General features: G+C 39.3%; 1 protein-coding gene across 1 annotated transcript in view; it reads right to left on the reverse strand.

Annotated features, from left to right (window-relative positions):
* Positions 1-2053: 2053 nt before the first annotated feature.
* Positions 2054-14739, reverse strand: part of LOC126272768 (tubulin beta chain) — a 98536-nt gene continuing 85850 nt past the window's right edge. The window contains exon 6 of the mRNA XM_049975905.1: positions 2054-2546. Coding sequence (XP_049831862.1) covers positions 2178-2546 — 369 coding nt within the window. The 3' untranslated portion in view covers positions 2054-2177. The remainder of the gene's footprint in view (positions 2547-14739) is intronic.

The raw sequence follows: 14739 nt of genomic DNA on the forward strand, positions 1-14739 counted from the left end.
ATCATTAATATAGATCAGGAACAGTAGAGGGCCCATAACACTTCCTTAGCGAATGTCTGATATTACTTATACTCAATTACTTTCCATCTATTACTGTGAACTGTTTCCTTTCTGACAGGAAATCACAAATCCAGTCCCAGAACTGACGCGATATTCCATAGGCACGCAGTTTGGTTAGATACTTGTGAGGAACGGTGTCGAAAGCCTTCTGGAAATCTAAAAATATGGAATTAATTTGACTTCTGTTGTCAATAACACTAATTCATGAGTATAAAGAAGTAGTTGTGTTTAGAGAGAATGATATTTTCTGAATCCATGCTGACTATGTGTCAATAAATTGTTTTCTTAATGTTTGAATACAATATATGTTTCAAAACCCTACTGCAAATTGACATTAGTGATATGGGCTTCTAATTCAGTGGATTACTCCTACTTCCCTTTATGGGTATTGGTGTGACTTAAGCAATTTTCCAGTCTTTAGATATGGATCTTTTTGTGAGCGAGCAGATAAATATGGAGCTATTGTATCAGCATACTCTTAGAAGAACCTGACTGGTATACAATCTGGACCAGAAGCCTTGCCTTTATTAAGTGATTTAAGTTGCTTTGCAACATCGAGGATATCTACTTCTATGTTTCTCATCTTGGCAGTTGTTCTTGATTGGAATTCAGGAATATTTACTTCATCTTCTTTGGTGACGGAGTTCTGGAAAACCATGTTTAATGACTCTGCTTTAGCAGCACTGTCATTAAACACAGTTTTCTGAAACTGTATGAAGGATGTGTAAGGGATTCCCAGCAAAACTTCTTCAGTGTAGTCAGAAAACTTGCCAGCAAAATGCCTGCCCATATGTTGCCAAAGTTGTTTTGGGTATGCTGCAGAAGTTTCACTTGAAAGTCCTTACATGTCTTCCATACAGTCCCTATCTCTCCCCATTCCATTTCCATATCTTTGAAACCCTGAAGAAAGACTCTGTGACCATCGATTTTCTTCAGATAAAGAGATATGTGTCTTGGTACAATCACAGTTCTGTTGGCAACTGCAAGTCTTTTCCCATGAAGGCATTGACCATCTTGTCTCAGATTGGGATCAATGTATTAATAATTATGACAATTACTTTAGAAAAAATAAACAGTTTACTTTTTTCCCATGTGTCCCATTTTCATTTGCCTTCACCTTATACTCGCATCGATTTCTTCCCTCTGAAGAATCTAAGTAGTTTATCATACTTTTTATAAGCTTAATTGTCATTCTGGGCCTCTTCGATTTGGTGAGTAGCTTTCTATATTTCCATAAGTCAAAACTTTTGAATACATATGAATCTTATGAGTGATTGGTCTTTTCCAGTTAACTAGTAGCTGCTCCCTAGTATACTGACTCCCATCTTATGTTTTCGTCATTCTTGATGATAGTAACTTGTAGTTGGTTCCAACAATTTTTCTTGTAAAGTGATCAGGAACTCTTTGATCTGCTCTGTTAATGTAGAATTCAAAATACTACTTATGAGTAACAACAGTATTTGCAATGTTGTTTTTTTTATGAGAGGAAAGTTACATACCAATATATGTCTTTATTTATGTATCTCTATTTGCTTGCATTTCTGCCTATCACTCGGCTAAGCGTAGTGTCTGCCTGATGTCAAGGGCACTACTGTACTATATTGTGCTGAGATGGGGATGGAGCAGTTCTGGTACAAATATGAAAATGGAATAGTCAGTAGTATTCCCTTTCACAGAGATGGGTGGACTGCAGGAACAAGGATGTCTGAGGATTGCTGGAAACAAAAATAGTTACTGGCAAAAAACATGTAAACATAAATTGAGAAATGAACTGCCTTGTTGTGATTGCTCTGTGTGTTGTCTGTTTTATGCAGAAGATTCATGTTGTCTCTTTTATGCAGAAGATTCTAATTGTTGAGCACAAAAAGCTTTATTAGCTGCAATGCAACACCTAAATCATAAATACACCATTAACTCTCCAGACACACACTTTGAATGGCGAAACTGCATTCTTGTGTCTAACACATATAATGATACAAATGAAATACTATGGTAAAAAATTCAGTGTTTATTTCTGCAGATCTTCAGTAACAAGTTAACAGATTTCAATTTCTTTGAGCAACACTAAAAACTCAGAATTAATTAAGTACAGCATTTACTGCCATGAAAATTTGGATTTATGCTTCTTCTCCTTCTCCTTCCTCCTCTTCATCAAATTCTCCCTCTTCTTCAGCTGTTGCTTCCTGATACTGCTGATATTCACTAATTAAATCATTCATGTTTGATTCAGCCTCAGTAAATTCCATCTCATCCATACCTTCACCTGTGTACCAATGAAGGAAAGCTTTGCGTTTGAACATTGTTGAAAACTGTTCCCCTAAACGTTTAAAGAGCTCTTGTATAGCTGTGGAATTCCCAATAAATGTTGCTGACATTTTAAGTCCACGAGGTGGTATGTCACACACTGCAGTCTTAACATTGTTTGGAATCCACTCAGCAAAATAACTGCTGTTCTTGTTCTGGACATTCAGCATTTGTTCATCCACCTGCAAACACCGTCACGCATATTATCTGGTTCATCATACATCAGGAACTATTTTAATAAACACTGTTTTATTGTCAGTTGTGTTGTGCACTATGAACAGAGATCTTGTATTATGTACTGATAGCTTTCTCAAATATTCAAGTTGATGCCTATTACTAATGAATATTGATGAAAGATGATGAGAAGTCAACCTATCCAAAACATGCCATTTAAAACTAAAAAACCTCACCATGAAGAAATCAATATTTGCATATGTGAGTGTATAGCAGGAAACTACAACTGTGCTAAATTAGTTTGAAAATAAATAATGAAAATGTAAATTAGGATAAACACATTGAACATATAAGTGGTAAAATTAGCTAACTCAAAGACACAAATATTATGAAAATGATGTGCTGCACACTAATCCATTCAACATTATGGTATAGTTTTTTTTGGGAGACACCTCAAAAACAAACATCAATAGAATATTCAAACTACAAAAAAGGGGGAATAAGGATGATAGCCAACCTTAAATGTAGAGGATAACATAGGCCAGCTGTTAAATTTCGTAAGACACTAACATTGTTTAGCATATATCAGAAGCAGCCAAGATTTCTGCTTGCAGGCCGGGCACTGGCAAGAGTGCCAGAGCACTTGCATTCACAGCACATTTCCCCCACTGCAATGCCAAACAGTGTGAACAGGAGCAGAGGCAGAGGGGGAAACTGAATGTGCCATATTTAAATTGCACTACATATAACTTGGTTTTATTTTCAGGTTTCCCAACAATGTAGACCACAAACAGAACAAATTTTCAGTATTATTTATTTTTGGCATGCTGAAGACATAATATATTTTTTATGTGATGCAGACTGTTGGCACACAGACAGTCACAGACAATTTCAAAGAGTTTCACACTTACATTGTCATGTAAGTGTGACTTGTTTAGTTTCATGATTGAAAAAAAAAAGCCTGTGATACAAATATGTCAATCATCTCATTACAGAGATGTAGAAACTCTGAGGGATGCAATGTAGATATCCTGGACAGTTGTACTGTAAAAGGATTTGTCATTAAATTGGGAATTACCTTGCAGGTCAATCATTTACATCTGCACATGCACAGGGGTGCTTCTATCTGAAACAACAAATGGTCTCAAAAAGAGTTCAAAATCAGACGTAAGATTGACAGTGTCCTCAAAATATTTGGGGAACTATCTTTGTAATTCTTTCAAGGCCACAATGAATTCTTCAAACATCAAGTCCTTTTATAACGACAGTGAGCTTATGTAACTGAATCGTGTTTGTCAAAATGTTCCTTTTCTATAATATTATTTTCTTTTCAGATGTATCTCCACCAAATCCGGAAGTTGTTCCTCATCTTTCAGTGTCTTACTATTGGATGTGTGTAGTCAAGTCCATCTAAAATGCACTTTTTCCTTCATAAATGCAACAAAAGTGAGTTTTAAATTGAAATATAATTCCAGGCTTACCCCTTGACTTAACCAACGTACTTTGCAGTAATATATAAAATATTCATACTCTTCATTCAGTTTCACTGAAAATAGCTGAAACTGACAGTGGAGCAGTATGTACACTTCAGATATTTTGCTATTTAGCAATATCTTCACAAGCTGCATGGCTGCAAATTTAGCACAAAGTACTCCTTAATGTACTGAACAATGAATCCCATCTTTCAATCATTGTAATTCTTTGCTCTTTCATTGTCAATTAAACCTTTAAATTCTTTCTGCATGGTATTGTAATATAGCTTCCTAGCAACTTTGTGATACCCCTTACTTGTGCAACTGCATAATATATCCTGAGAATTCTCATCCCTCTCTTCTGTCATTCCCATTCAAGTTTAAACACTTGTAATGGTAGACTGCTTCTTTTGTGCAAACACTCCCTGGACCTGTGACTGTCCTTCATACCATAAACAAATAGTGAAGGGTAAACAGTGCTGACATCATTATTCTGCTGAACTGAAGAGAGTTGCACCAACTGAAAATGCTACCCCACAATATTAAATGAAATTATGTAAACTGAAGGTGGAGGGAGAGAAATAAAATGGAAGGAACTAATGATATCAGTTGCATCAGTGCTTTATGCATAACCAGCAGTGATGAGTGAAAATGTATGTAGGACCATGACTCAAGCCCAGGATTTTCTGTGTACAAAGCAGTTGCATTAACCATCATGCTGGCTAGACACAGAATTTACCACAAGTACATGGACTATCTCAGCATGCTCCCCAGCTGACTCACTCCCACATATCACTACCTATCCACAGTCTCCATCCATGTCCTCCTTGCTCACTAATTTTAGATTCCTGGTGGAGGTCAAACATAAATCTGCATCTGCACTGAAGGTTGTGGATTCATTGCCTATTGAGGCAAATTCATTATATGAATGTGTGATGTCTGGCCATTTGGGCATATCCAAAAGACCGGACCCCATGTGTTCATACAACTAAATTAAATGTCATGTTGTACCAAGTACTTCTGGGAAGGATTGAGCAAAAGCATTTAATGAAAAGCCTTGGTTTGCACACTCAGCTGTGTGAAGTTTGGCATACCATGGCCATCACTGACCTACACGAGCTCCTGTGTTGGACAAAATTAAAATATTCTCCTGACACTCAAAATAACAAGACACAACACAGCCACGACACAAAGAAATGGGTCCTCTTCCATGAGCCAATACAAAATTGCATGAAATACAAAACAATGGCATCATATGTAGGTCCAAAAGCCCTAGAAAAACTACTTTCAAACTTGAGAGTGATAAACGATAAGAATATTTTTAAAAAATCTCTCAGACCTTATTTAATAGAAAACAGTTACTATATCATTAATGATTTCATATGCACTACTGTTAAATTGTAGGACAATTTGCAATGCAATTACTATATCAAAAGAAATGTCACTTAACATAAATGATATAAAAGGCAATCATAATTTGCCATGAAATAGACCTAGAATATTATTGTAGAAAATCATAATTCGCTAAATGCTTAGAAAAAGTTTATTCTCAGCAGTGTGTGTGTAATATAGACCTAACTGCACCTGATTGATACAGTGTATTTTGTCTATGGGTATGATGAATAAATAAATAAATAAAATTGTTGTGTATTCATGATAAGTACTGTGGGATATAACAAGTACTGAAATAAATACTGTTTTTTAACCAAAAGCCTACAAACCACCAGCTGAATACACCCTGTGTGATCTCAAGCCATATATCTAGTATAATGTTAATACAGGCCTAATGTATAAACATTATGGACCTAACTTCTGTCAGGTTGTGTCAAAAGAAGGAACAGAATGAATCTGAATGGAATATAATTACAGAGTGACATGGTATGGAATTTGACAAAATTAAGTTTGGGAAAATTTCGCATATTCATTAAAGGTGGTGCAAAAATTTTTGTACCTAGTTGTCAATAAATCAGAAATCTTGTGTTAAGTAATTGTATTGACCATTTTGTAATAATTGAAAGGAATAAAAATGTGCTAGTAATCTAGAGAGCTACGTTACTTATACATGGGTAATATTCTTTTTTAAATGTATTTTGATACTCGTTTCGTATTTTAGTATTTTGCTTGAGATACTCCTTGTGTGATGTGTGGCAGATGGCATAACTCATCAGAAATCCTGATACCACAACAAGTGCTGCACAGGGTTACCAATATACTGTACAGTGCTAAGGGAGACCTGGTAACTACGAGGATAATCCCAAAAGTAAGGTCTCCTTTTTTTTTTTATAAGTACATAGACCTGTTTATTTCTACATTGGTTTACATCAGGTTACAGCTTGAACATTTAGTAATGTTTTGACATAATCACCATTTCTCTTGATGCATTTTTGTAGACACTGTGGCAGTTTTTGTATGCCCGTGTCATACCAGCTCGCCGCCATGCTGTTCAGAAAGTTATGAACTTCTTCTTTCATCTTCTTGTCGGAGCTGAATCACTAGGACCACAATTAATGCTGACAGGTACTGTGAGACCCTGGAAAACTCAGATGGGCAATTCAGAAGCAGAGAAGAGGAATGCTGAGCAAGGGCGTACACATTCTCCATGACAACACTCGCCCACACATCGCTCGGCAAACCGTTGCTCTCCTGCAACAGTTTCAGTGGAGTGTAATCACCCACCTACCCTACAGTCCTGACTTGGTGCCCAGCGACTATCACCTGTTCCCTAGGTTAAAATAACATTTGGCCGGAAAGTGATTCAGTTCTGACTATGAGGTGAAAGAAGAGGTTCATAACTTTCTGAACAGCATGGTGCAAGCTGGTATGACATGGGCATACAAGAACTGCCACAGCATCTACAAAAATGCATTGACAGTAATAGCGATTATGTTGAAAAATAGCTAAATGTTCAAGCTGCAAACTGATGTAAACCATTGTAGAAATAAACAGGTCTATGTACTTCTAAAGAAATAGGTGACCTTACTTTTGGGATTACTCTCGTATATCATTCCATTGTATGGATATTGAAGACAACAATTACATTCTTGTACATATTGAGTGTGAAGTGGAAAGCTTTTGACAGTTAGTATGAATCTATCTCCTGCTCATGGGGGGGGGGGGGGGGGGGGGAGGGGGGAGGAAACAACAAAAAAACAGGAAATTATAAACCATTACATGTTTGTCCAAATAAACAAAAGTATGACAGCTGTTCAAAAAGAGTCTGACCTTATTTTATTTTTGTTGAAACGAACAATGGTATCAGGGTCCATGCACTATCTATGTATGTAGGCACATGTAGTGAGCATGCCTGATTTTTTACAGTGGAAAGAACTGGTTGCTGAGTAGCCACTGACACATGAAAACATGTAAGTGGTATTTTTCGAATTTTGTGGTGTGATCAAAATGACAGAAAAAGTGGAACAACATTACTGCACCAAGTTTTGTTTTAAGCATGGCTATTCTCACATTGAAACAGTCTGCAAGATTTGACAAGTGCCAGGGACAAAGCAATGGGTACCACACAGATAAAGGAGTAGTACAAACACTTCAAAGATGGCCACTCATCAGTGGCAAGTGAAGCACTTTCAGGTAGGCCTTCCAACATTTCTAAGTGACGTTGTTATTGATCATGTAAGGATCCTAGTGATGCAGGATTGACAAAGCAAGATCAGAGAACTTGCAGTCGAGGTTAAAATTAGTATTGGCTCCATTCATTCCATTTTAACAGGACATCTGAACCTCAGAAGGATCATACCAAAATTTGTGCCAAAGCTGCTAACAACCGAGCAGAAGCACCTTTATTCAAAGATCACACAGGACATGCTGGATACTCTGAACAGCCATCCTAACTGACTTAACACAGTGATCACTGGGATGAGTCCTGTGTTAATGGGTACAGCCCAGAAACAAAGTTTCAGTCATTATAATGGAAGCATGCATCATCCCTGAGACCTAAAAAAGCAAGACAGGTCCACAGTAATGTGAAAGTCATTCTAACTGTCTTTTTTGACTCAGATGGTGTGGCCCATCTTGAGTACAATGCAGAAGGTACTCTTGTCAATAAAGAGGACTGTCAAAAGGTTCTGTGTTGCCTTCATGAAGCAGTAAGTAGTGAGGTTCAAAGGCTGGATTTGTGGGCACCAGGCAGTTGGCACCTTCATCACAATAATGCACCCACTCATCATTCTAAGTTAATTTTTTGACCAAACGCAGCATGACTATGGTTTGTCAGCCTCTCTATTCTCCTCACTTTGCACTGAGTGACTCCTGGCTTTTCACTAAACTCAAAATGACTCCAAAAGGGGCCAGATTTCAGAACAGGGAAGACATTATTCAGAATTTGATGGAGCAGCTGTGCTCCATATCAAAGGAGGCTTTCCAGCAATATTAGCAGCATTATGAGAGGCGTGTAGAAGCTAAAGGGGACTACTTTGAAGATGACTAGTGCCAATCAATTGTATCTGAGCAAAGATTAACTTTAGAAATAAAAGTAGATACTTTCTGAACAGCCCTCATATTTATGTGAGAAACTGATTATTTGACTAAATCAAGAAAATAAAAGAAGAAAAAATATAATTATGTATGAATCTGAATGATGAAAGCACAGCTGCTGCAGTCAACAAAATACATGATAATGTTTGCCTTGAAAACACACACACACACACACACACACACACACACACACACACACCAGAAGGAGAATTCACATTGTAGCAATTCTGTATCTTGCAACACATTGCAAAAGGACAACTAGTTTGGTTATTCCAACAGAGAGATTTCAGCAAAGCAGTCACACATGATCAGATATGCTACTAATTATGTAACTATGAAATTAAAGTGTCATGAAAGTACTAAAACCAGTCACAATGGAGGTCAAAATTTTACTGTGTAAGGTGGTATAGTGTTTAATACACTGAACTTGTATCCAGAAATACTAGCACTGAAATTCATCTGTTTTAGGTTTAACTCTTTGGGTGCTTCAGACATGTGTACTGCATCCCTAACAGAGTTGTGTATCATTGTCACCTAATGTGCTTAATGGCCTGTATCTAAGCATCTACCTAAGCCAGAGCTACCACAGTTTCCTGCTTCACCTTGTGCTGAGCATTTCTTGGGTGTTTTCTGTTGTGTCTCCTTCTATCACTCTAAGATTTGTCACCGGCATGAGGAACACTGCAAATGTAAAATTAGTTTCAGAATTTGAGGACAGTATGTGAATTAACACTTGATACAGATCTGCGGAGATTTAAAGCTGGCTTATCCTCCAATAGTTTATGATGCAATTTTGGTATCTAATTCTGATTGTTATGTGTCACTTTCAGTACATAGAAGTAGTTCAGTATCCCTTCATAGCTATAAATTCTTAATATGTAATGTAGTGTATGCATTCTTCATTTTACTAAATAAAGGAATAAACAAATTTGATCTTACAAAAGTAGATATTTTTGGATTGCACATTGTCTGTCCAGATTATAATACTGTTCCATTGCATGTGAGGGATGAAAGCCATCAGTGATACTGTTTTCCTTTATAGTATTTTTGTAATAAAAAAGCATCATGATACACTGCCCAGTGAATGAAATATACTGATTGTCTGTAATATCATTCATGTATTGGCATTTATTTTGAGCCACATTGAAAGCTTTTAAACTCCACTGTTACTGTTTCATGTTGTTGTTGTTGTTGTTGTTGTGGTCTTCAGTCCTGAGACTGGTTTGATGCAGCTCTCCATGCTGCTCTATCCTGTGCAAGCTTCTTCATCTCCCAGCACCTACTGCAGCCTACATCCTTCTGAATCTGCTTAGTGTATTCATCTCTTGGTCTCCCTCTACGATTTTTACCCTCCACACTGCCCTCCAGTACTAAATTGGTGATCCCTTGGTGCCTCAGAACATGTCCTACCAACCGATCCCTTCTTCTAATCAAGTTGTGCCACAAACTCCTCTTCTCCCCAATCCTATTCAGTACCTCCTCATTAGTTATGTGATCTACCCATCTAATCTTTAGCATTTTTCTGTAGCAACACATTTCAAAAGCTTCTATTCTCTTCTTGTCCAAACTATTTATCGTCCATGTTTCACTTCCATACATGGCTACACTCCATACAAATACTTTGGGAAACGACTTCCTGACACTTAATTCTATACTCAATGTTAACAAATTTCTCTTCTTCAGAATCGCTTTCCTTGCCATTGCCAGTCTACATTTTATATCCTCTCTACTTCGACCATCATCAGTTATTTTGCTCCCCAAATAGCAAAACTCCTTCACTACTTCAAGTGTCTCATTTCCTAATCTAATTCCATTAGCATCACCCAACTTAATTCGACTACATTCCATTATCCTCATTTTGCTTTTGTTGATGTTCATCTTATATCCTCCTTTCAAGACACTGTCCATTCTATTCAACTGCTCTTCCAAGTCCTTTGCTGCCTCTGACAGAATTACAATGTCATCGGTGAACCTTAAAGTTTTTATTTCTTCTCCAAACTTTTCTTTTGTTTCCTTTATTGCTTGCTCAATATACAGATTGAATAGCATTGGGGATAGGCTACAACCCTGTCTCACTCCCTTCCCAACCACTGCTTCCCTTTCATGTCCCTTTGACTCTGGTTTCTGCTATCTGGTTTCTGTACAAATTGTAAATAGCTTTTCACTCCCTGTATTTTACCCCTGCCACCTTCAGAATTTGAAAGAGAGTATTCCAGTCAACATTGTCAAAAGCTTTCTCTAAGTCTACTTATGCTAGGTACGTAGGTTTGCCTTTTCTTAATCTTTCTTCTAAGATAAGTCGTAGGGTCAGTATTGCCTCACATGTTCCAACGTTTCTACAGAATCCAAACTGATCTTCCCCGAGGTCAGCTTCTACCATTTTTTCCATTTGTCTGTAAAGAATTCACGTTAGTATTTTGCAGCTGTGACTTATTAAACTGATAGTTCAGTAATTTTCACATCTGTCAACAATTACTTTCTTTGGGATTGGACTTATTATATTCTTCTTGAAGTCTGAGGGAATTACACCTGTCTCATACATCTTGCTCACCAGATGGTAGATTTTTGTCAGGAATGGCTCTCCGAAGGCCGTCAGTAGTTCTAATGGAATGTTGTGTACTCCCGGGGCCTTGTTTTGACTTAGGTCTTCCAGTGCTCTGTCAAACCTTCACGCAGTATCATATCTCCCATTTCATCTTCATCTATATCCTCTTCCATTTCCATAATTTTGTCTTCAAGTACATCGCCCTTGTATAGACCCTCTATATACTCCTTCCACCTTTCTGCTTTCCCCTCTTTGCTTTGAACTGGGTTTCCATCTGAACTCTTGATATTCGTGCAAGTGGTTCTCTTTTCTGCAAAGGTCTCTTTAATTTTCCTGTAGGCAGTATCTATCTTACCCCTAGTGCGATAAGCCTCTCCATCCTTACATTTGTCCTCTAGCCATCCCTGCTTAGCCATTTTTCACTTCCTCTCGATATCATGTTTGAGACGTTTGTATTCCTTTTTGCCTGCTTCATTTACTGCATTTTTGTATTTTCTCCTTTCATCAATTAAATTCAGTGTCTCTTCTGTTACCCAATGATTTCTACTAGCCCTCGTCTTTTTACTTACTTGATCCTCTGCTGCCTTCACTATTTCATCCCTCAAAGCTACTCATTCTTCTTCTACTGTATTTCTTTCGCCACATTCTTGTCAATTGTTCCCTTATGCTCTCCCTGAAACTCTGTACAACCTCTGGTTCTTTCAGTTTGTCCAGGTCCCATCTTAAATTCCCACCTTTTTGCAGTTTCTTCAGTTTTAATCTACAGTTCATAACCAATAGATTGTGGTCAGAGTCCACATCTGCCCCTGGAAATGTCTTACAATTTAAAACCTGGTTCCTAAATCTCTGTCTTACCATTATATAATCTATCTGAAACCTTTTAGTATCTCTAGGGTTCTTCCATGTATACAACCTTCTTTCATGATTCTTGAATCAAGTGTTAGCTATGATTAATTTATGCTCTGTGCAAAATTCTGCCAAGCGGATTCATCTTTCATTTCTTAGCCCTAATCTGTATTCACCTACTACATTTCCTTCTCTTCCTTTTCCAGTCACTCATGACTATTAAATTTTCATCTCTCTTCACTACCTGAATAATTTCTTGTATCTCATCATACATTTCATCAATTTCTTCGTCATCTGCAGAGCTAGTTGGTATATAAACTTGTACTACTGTAGTAGGCATGGGTTTCGTGTCTATCTTGGCCACAATAATGCGTTCACTATGCTGTTTGTAGTAGCTTACCCTCACTCCTATTTTTTTTATTCATTACTGAACCTAATCCTGCATTACCCCTATTTGATTTTGTATTTATAATCCTATATTCACCTGACCAAAAGTCTTGTTCCTCCTGCCACCAAACTTCAGTAATTCCCACTATATCTAACTTTAACTTATCCATTTCCCTTTTTAAATTTTCTAACCTACCTGCCCAATTAAATGATATGACATTCCATGCTCTGATCCGTAGAATGCCAGTTTTCTTTCTCCTTGTCCTCTTGAGTAGCCCCGTCTGGAGATCCAAATGGAGACTATTTTACCTCCGGAATATTTTACCCAAGAGGATGCCATCATCATTTATTTGTACAGTAAAACTGCATGCCTTTGGGAAAAATTATGACTGTAGTTTCCCCTTTCTTTCAGCCGTTCGCAGTACCACAACAGCAAGGCCATTTTGGTTAGCATTACAAGGCCAGATCAGTCAGTCATCCAGACTGTTGCCCGTGCAGCTACTGAAAAGGATGCTGCCCCTCTTCAGGAACCACACGTTTGTCTGGCCTCTCAACAGATACCCCTCTGTTATGGTTGCACCTGCGGTACGGATATTTGTATCGTTGAGGCACACAAGCCACGGCAAGGTCCATGGTTCATAGGGGGAAGATTGTTCCATGAGATTTTTTAATTTCAATGTTATTATATCATGAGACTTATTTAGTAGCTTCATGAATGGTTTTTCACCAGACTGATTGAGTGCTTAATCATTGGAGGTGGACAGATAGCCTATCTATAATACACTCCTGGAAATTGAAATAAGAACACCGTGAATTCATTGTCCCAGGAAGGGGAAACTTTATTGACACATTCCTGGGGTCAGATACATCACATGATCACACTGACAGAACCACAGGCACATAGACACAGGCAACAGAGCATGCACAATGTCGGCACTAGTACAGTGTATATCCACCTTTCGCAGCAATGCAGGCTGCTATTCTCCAATGGAGACGATCGTAGAGATGCTGGATGTAGTCCTGTGGAACGGCTTGCCATGCCATTTCCACCTGGTGCCTCAGTTGGACCAGCGTTTGTGCTGGATGTGCAGACCACATGTGACGACGCTTCATCCAGTCCCAAACATGCTCAATGGGGGACAGATCCGGAGATCTTGCTGGCCAGGGTAGTTGACTTACACCTTCTAGAGCACGTTGGGTGGCACGGGATACATGCGGACGTGCATTGTCCTGTTGGAACAGCAAGTTCCCTTGCCGGTCTAGGAATGGTAGAATGATGGGTTCGATGACAGTTTGGATGTACCGTGCACTATTAAGTGTCCCCTTGACGATCACCAGAGGTGTACGGCCAGTGTAGGAGATTGCTCCCCACACCATGATGCCAGGTGTTGGCCCTGTGTGCCTCGGTCGTATGCAGTCCTGATTGTGGTGCTCACCTGCACGGCGCCAAACACGCATACGACCATCATTGGCACCAAGGCAGAAGCCACTCTCATCGCTGAAGACGACACGTCTCCATTCGTCCCTCCATTCACGCCTGTCGTGACACCACTGGAGGCGGGCTGCACTATGTTGGGACGTGAGCGGAAGATGGCCTAACGGTGTGCGGGACCGTAGCCCAGCTTCATGGAGACGGTTGCGAATGGTCCTCGCCGATACCCCAGGAGCAACAGTGTCCCTAATTTGCTGGGAAGTGGCAGTGCGGTCCCCTATGGCACTGCGTTGGATCCTAGGGTCTTGGCGTGCATCCGTGCGTCGCTGCGGTCCGGTCCCAGGTCGACTGGCATGTGCACCTTCCGACGACCACTGGCGACAACATCGATGTACTGTGGAGACCTCACGCCCCACGTGTTGAGCAATTCGGCGGTACGTCCACCCGGCCTCCCGCATTCCCCCTATACGCCCTCTCTCAAAGTCCGTCAACTGCACATATGGTTCACGTCCACGCTGTCGCGGCATGCTACCAGTGTTAAAGACTGCGATGGAGCTCCGTATGCCACGGGAAACTGGCTGACACTGACGGCGACAGTGCACAAATGCTGCGCAGCTAGCGCCATTCGACGGCCAACACCGCGGTTCCTGGTGTGTCCGCTGTGCCGTGCGTGTGATCATTGCTTGTACAGCCCTCTCGCAGTGTCCGGAGCAAGTATGGTGGGTCTGACACACCGGTGTCAATGTGTTCTTTTTTCCATTTCCAGGAGTGTAAGTACACCCTGAAAGCAATACATCTATGAAACAACTCTCTTCTTACAGGAAATTTGGTAATGTGTTACTTATATTTCTGATAACTACTTGTCCACTGAAAACAGGCAACATAGTTTTCTGTCACACAGTCAGTAATATTTCATAACCTGAATACAATTTCAGACTAGGCATATACAATCTGAAATGTTCATCTTTTCATGTGTGTTTTCTGGCACAGTAATTCATCCCAAGTCAGCCACAAAGGGAAAGATGGGTACT

This window comes from Schistocerca gregaria, chromosome 5 (assembly GCF_023897955.1).
Source record: "Schistocerca gregaria isolate iqSchGreg1 chromosome 5, iqSchGreg1.2, whole genome shotgun sequence".
Lineage (NCBI taxonomy): Eukaryota > Metazoa > Arthropoda > Insecta > Orthoptera > Acrididae > Schistocerca > Schistocerca gregaria.